Here is a 6,258-nt window from a genome sequence, read left to right as displayed (position 1 = left end):
AAAAAAAAAACAGAAATTAGGGACCAAGTGAGCCTGTGGTTTCAAAGATTCTAGATTTTTCCCAATCTTGGATTCGCTTTCGCTTCCTAAGGCTTCCTCTGGCAAAAAAAAAAAAAAAAAAAGGGAGGTTATGCGAAAACACTTTATTCTGCTTTGGTTAGTCACCAAATCTGCTTGGTTTAAGGATTCATGTTCATGAGGTACCTGGGATGAGGTGTAGTTGAGAGCTCATCCAACTGCTCCATGGCTCAAGGTTAAGGTGAGATGGTCTTCCTCCTCCATCCCTCACCTGCCACTTTTCTGAGATCAGCTGGCAGCGAGACTGTCCTGGAATCTGCATCGGGGCCAATTCTAATGGTCCAGAATGTTAATACTCGCTGTGCTGACACAGTGGGATGAGCAAAGGCACAGATGATCCCAGCTACAAATGCAGGCTGAGGGGCCTGTCTCACACCTTCCTAGCACAGCCACTCACACGTGATGGGCTCCAGGGCAGCCATGGAGGTGTGTCACCTCATGCAGTTCAGCTGCAAGTGCACAGTCAGCTGACAGCCTCCAGCTGCAGCCCCTTCAGTATGGCCACGGCAAACAAGCTGCGGCCAGGGCAGCCACAGCCAGTGACTGTGATCAGATCTGCACCGCAGTCTGAGGCTCTCCCTGCCCAGTCCTGTTTCCTCCCCCTTGTTCTTTCACAGGCCTTACCCACCCCTGTCCCCTCACCAGTAATTCCTATCGTTGCCTTAGCATCTGCTTCGCAGAGGACGCTAAGTGACTCAAGCCCCCAGTCAATGTGCATTGACCACTGAGGCTGGGTGGGCCTTGGGCAACATGTGTAAATCTGTAAGCCGCAGTTTTCTGGCTGGCAAAATGAAAACCACTCACCAGGTTGTCTCAAAGATTCAATTAAAAACTATTGTCCCTGTGAAAACATTTGACCTCGTATAGATGCCCAGCAAATACTACCTGATAGAATCGTTCATTTGAATTTCTAACATGCTACCCCCCAGAAAGCACATGATTTTTGAGAACACCATGGCTTCTTTTAATAAGTGTGAAAACATTTTCCCCAGACAAGTCGCAGTAGGAGTTATCAGAAGGAGATTGTTTCCTGACCAGCAGCAGGTCACTGGGGAATCAGAACTGGCTGGAACCCGGCCCTTCACACCCTCACACTCAGGGCTGTGAGTAACTGGCTGAAAAGAATCTGTCTTCTTGCCCTGGAAGGTTGTCCCCTGGGCAGCAAAGCTGTCTCTGCCCCAGCCAGAGTTCAGCACTAGCTCAGGAAACAGCAGCCTCACCCGTGTCTCCAGATCTTCAGACGGACTCCTCAGAAACCCCAGGAGAGGCTTTCTGGGTCTCCTTAGAACTTGGGCCTCATGCACGTGCTGTCCCTTCCTGAGAGCTTGAGAAAGCAGGCTCTGCAGCTCCAGGGAGAACCAGGAACGAGATCTGAAAATGCCACTTCCAGAAAATCAGGATGGGGAAGTAGAGAATACACCCCTGCCTGAGCGCCAGCACGGGGCAAAAGAACTCAGCAAAAACGTCCACCCCAGCGGTTATGAGAAGGCAGCTTTCATGCCACTTTTTGGTCTCTCCTCACAAAGATCTGGGGGGCAGCAAGTCTCATGATCTACAAGGTCTCCCTTCTAAAGGTTTTACCTCCACAGGGGTCTCTACTCTGCCCCTTGAACACATGTGCCTGCCCAAGGATAAGCGTCTCCCCCATCGGAGCCATATCTCATATTTTGCCTGAGATGCAAGACTAGAATCCCATGATCTTCTCACCCATCAGACTGAGTGGATTTTTCATTCTTGAATCCCTACTCCTGAGCACAGAGCAGGCACTCCAACGTTTGATGAATGAAAAAAGAATTCAGCCTCTCCGGCTGCCCACGCTAAAATTTATTTATTTATTTATTATTTATTTTTATTACGACTGGTAGCCCACTGTAAAGTTTAGAGTTAAGCACCTCTGATTCAGTTCTAATACTCAGATACACCAAGGATTTTTCTTTTTCTCATGTCGCCTTTTCATCTTTGCCTATTCCTTTAAGACTTCAGTCATTGCTCTAAACTAGTATCATCCAGAACTTTCTGTGATGATGAAGATGTTCTGTGCGCTATCCCAAACAGTAGCCTCTGGTCACGTGTGGCTATTAAACACTTGAAATGTGGCTAGTACGACCAAGGAACTGAATTCTTAATTTTATGTGGTTGGCATTCATTTTGCTTTAAATAGCAGTATATCTGGCTAGTAGCGACTGTATTGGCACTATGGCAAAGCCGTCTAGCTTGTTCTTTTAATTCTCAACCTTAATGCAAAGTGAGGATGTTCCGTTCTCCTTGGCTCTGAACTGCCTGCTATTCCTCAGTGAATGATGCTCTGACAACCTTAACAAAGCAAAAAGCTGAGCACATCTTCCGTTTTAAGCACTTGCTCTGTGCCCGAGCACAGCCAGGAGATGGGGCAGGAAGCACGTCACCAGAAAGGAAGCCAGTGCACCCAACCGCCCCAGACTCCAGGGTGTCTGGGGCAGAGAGGAGGAGAAGAGGGGTGTGAAGGAAACCCATTCTGGGGGCTGGATGCCAGCCGGTGGCATTTATTTATATCACAGGGTGTTACAGTTGTCTGCCCTGCAGCTGAGGAACCGATCCACGTCTAAGGGGACAGAAATCGGCTTTGTTCCTGTCCCCGGCACCTACTGCTCTTGTTCAAAGGATGCAAGAAGACCCAGGGGTGAGGAGGGTGGGAGGTACAGGAGAGGAAGCTGTGCCTAGGCAAGCACACACTCTCTGGGTGTCACTGTAAAGGAGGAAACTGAATCATGTGCATGTTTGAATCCGAACTGATACTCATAACATCTGTAACACTGCCCAGGATATTCTGGTCCACCTGGCCACGGGGACAACACACACTGCCTAGAGCAAGGCAACAGAGGGACCACTCAAGCTGAACGCTTGGAGAGAGGGCCCTGACCGAGCATGTGCACGTTTGCGACATGCCCCCGCTGCCCTTCGTGCCTGAGCTCCATCCCTGCTCCTCCAGCATTCTTCTCCCTCCCTTACCCTACGTACAACAAATCTTTTCACCTGTAAGAAGGTGTTTAATTAGCATGAAGCAAACTTATTAAACCACTAATATCTAATTAAGAAGCTAAAGAGCAACTTCCTCTCACGGAGAAAGACACCAGACACAAGGCTTAATTAACATTTGCCTTCTTTTCCTTCCATAGTTTCCATATATTACTTTTCCTTTTCATGTCTATCACTTACCTCCCTCACCCATTTTGACTATGTGTGATCTTTTTTAAGTCCCCATCGTGTAGGCTGCTTTGGTCCTTTGCACTGGAGCAGCCCTTTGGAAAAATTATTCCAAAACTCCAATGACCAAATAAGTTAATGCAGTTCTCTAACGTACACACTTTAGCATCCCTGGTACTTTGGAAATGCATAGAAAACACCTTAAAACCTCCCTCCTCTCTGACCCAGCAATTCTAAGCTCAGGAGTTTCTTTGAAGGAAATAATTAAGGATGTCCACAAAGCTTTAGTTACAAGGATGTTTACCCCTGATGTTGTTTTTCATCCTGAATAATTGGGAACAATCTATATGCCCCTCAAGCGGGGCCCAGGAAGAGACCAACAATCAGTTACTAAGTCAATCAACCAACCACAGAACGGAAACTTAAAGTACAGACCGTGGGTGAATCCAAAATCCACAGGGTCTAAATCTTATAAATTAGGGTGACTATCTTTAAGAAAATTAATACAGAATTATGAGTATAAAATGGTAGGGGCCAGAGAGGCCTTTGGCAGAAGTTTCATTAGCCTCATAGTAAGTCCAACTGCTAATGATAAGTCCAGAAAAGAAAAAGGTGAAAAGAGGAGATGCTGGAAGTTTCTTGCTTCAAAGGCCACAGCTTTCCAAGACTGGGCAGCACAATCAGCAGAGAATAACATTCAAGGTCTAAGAGAATGAATACTGGGGGGAAGGGAGAGGAGAGAAAAAGGATGGGGAGGAAAATACTTGAAAAAAGCAGCAAGAAGATAGAAATCAAGGAGCTAAGCCAAACTAAGATAAAATTAAGGCTGTGAGGTAGGAAAAAAAAAAGGAAACAAAACTGCTTAAGATTTCTGCAGAGATTAGTTGGTACTGAAAAACTACAGGCACAAGCACTCCAGCACAAAGAGCAGTGTGCTCGGTGCGCTCGGTGTCAGAAGCAGAGAGGGCACTTGGAGACCAGCAGCCTGGCTGTAGATGGGTTCCTACTGAGCCCTGAAAAATCTGTCCCACATCTCCACTGGCACCAGCATTACTGCCCAATTCCACCTCCACTCTGCCATTTACCTGGGTGTCCAGTTGAAAGCCAAACTGTCTTTTCCTGCACTTGTCAAATGTAGTCACATCACCAAGCTTTTCCCCACCCCCGTTTTAAAACAAAGCAGGCTCCATTCTTTTCCCATGTCAGATCTGCCCTTGGCTCTTCCCAACTGCCCAACTGTTCCTCCGGTGGGGCAGCTTTGACCTCTGGCCCATCCAAGTCCAGCTGAGAGGGCCCTGGCAGCTCTCCCCCAAGCTGAGCTGTTAAAGAGCTTAAAGAGCTCGAAGGTCACGAGCTTGCACAGCTGCAGACCCCACACAATGCCCCAGTGCCACTGCCCGCCTCGCCTCAGGATCCCCCTGCCCTGAGAAACCCTTCTATTTTTGACGGCTCTCTCCACACGCTTCCTGCCAAGGGCACACAGTCCAGGAGCCCAGCATGGGATTCTGGGATGTGTTCTCCCACCGCTTCTGCTCAGGCTGCATTCTCAACCACATCCAAAGCCCCCAGTGGACTCTGAGTGGAGGATGTGGAAAGGTGTTCAGCCAGCTTCGCTTTATAAAGGGAATTTGGCAAGTGCAGGGAAAAAGTCTGGCCTTAAACTCAGCAACTGGGGTAGATGGTAAGGAGGGAGATATAAAGTACAATAGGAGCTACATAGGGACTTTAAAAACTGGTTTTCTTGGAGGCAGCTCTTTAAACAGTATGACTGTTAATGAGCAGGCTGGTCAGAGTTCCCACTTTTCCAAGAATTCATGAGGACTTGATCTACAAACCCACCTTTTTCTGTCAGCCTCTGTCCAACTCAGAGCAGTGACTCTCCCACAGAAATACAGGCTAAGAGCTGAGACATCACTGACCTTGCCCTCCCAGCCTGCACCCCCTAAGGTTACTCACACTGGTGACCACAATAAATGTCACCTGGGCCCCCACTGGGACATGACCTTGAATAGACCTAACTCTTTGAGAAAGAGGTGACCCTTGTGTGGCTGCTTCATTCCTTCTTGTCCGGGTGGGGCGGCGGGGGGGAGACCAACATCTCAGTGCTTCTCTGGGGCTTCGCATTCCAGCTCTGTGCTCCTTAGCTGATGGTGCTTAACCAGGGAGAGCTCCTGACTCCTGGAATTCTTAGCGGGACACTTAGGGGACAACTGGATTCCCTAACCTCTACAGAACCACATCTCTCTAAGACTTGTCTCCAGGTCAGATGATCCATGTGAAATGAAGCCCGGGCTACCCCAGAAGTGACCCAACAACCCAACCCCACTGGCTGTCACTTGGGGTCCTGGCCCATCGTCCACTACTGCGTCCCAGACCCTCTCAGCTGGCTTCTACAGAGGGTCTTGTAAGGAAAGAGGGAGCCTCTGGCTTGTTATGTGTTCCTCCGGGTCCCAGACACTCGGTCCCAGCCACTTGGCTTCCGGGGACCCCCGTTCCCTCCCAACCCCCAACAACGTGCACCCACAGCCTATTCCCCTCACATCCCGGGGTTACTCTGCTTCCTGGGCACAGCGGCGCGGGGAGAGGCTTGAAGCCAGGGAGACGCGGGTGGGATGTCGCCAAGAGCATCCCGAAACTGTGGGATCTGCATCTCGAGCGCCCTGTCCGCGGCGGTCGGGATGCTGGCCGGGCCGGCGGCGGCCCCTCGGGGCCGAGAAGCCAAGTTACTTGGCCACTGAGAGAGTTAAGCCGAGTCTGGACGGGAGGCCGAAAACGGTTCTGCTCTGACTCTCCGGACTGTGACCCCCAAGGGAGGCGCCCGGCCCGGCCCTCTCCAACTCTGGGCGCCACCCGGGACGTCCGCGGGACGAGGGATCGGCGTCCTGCCTGCTCCCCGCCTTTCCTCCTCGGCCGAGCCGCACTCAGCGGAGACATTTAAATCGCCCCCTCGGGACGGCGGCCTGGAGGAGGCCGGAAAGGCGGCGGCGGCGGCGACCG

General features: G+C 50.3%; 1 protein-coding gene across 1 annotated transcript in view; it reads right to left on the bottom strand.

The window, feature by feature from the left end:
• ITGA9 (integrin subunit alpha 9) overlaps positions 1–5,911 on the bottom strand; it is a 290,420-nt gene extending 284,509 nt beyond the window's left edge. Inside the window, exon 1 of the mRNA XM_025038975.1 lies at positions 5,802–5,911. Within this exon, the coding sequence (XP_024894743.1) occupies positions 5,802–5,911 (110 nt within the window). The remainder of the gene's footprint in view (positions 1–5,801) is intronic.
• Between the last annotated feature and the right edge of the window lie 347 nt (positions 5,912–6,258).

This window comes from Pteropus alecto, unplaced genomic scaffold, assembly GCF_000325575.1.
Source record: "Pteropus alecto unplaced genomic scaffold, ASM32557v1 scaffold10, whole genome shotgun sequence".
NCBI classification, from domain to species: Eukaryota; Metazoa; Chordata; class Mammalia; order Chiroptera; family Pteropodidae; genus Pteropus; species Pteropus alecto.
Note: the sequence above shows the minus strand (reverse complement) of the source record. Positions and strands in the feature narration are given on the sequence as shown.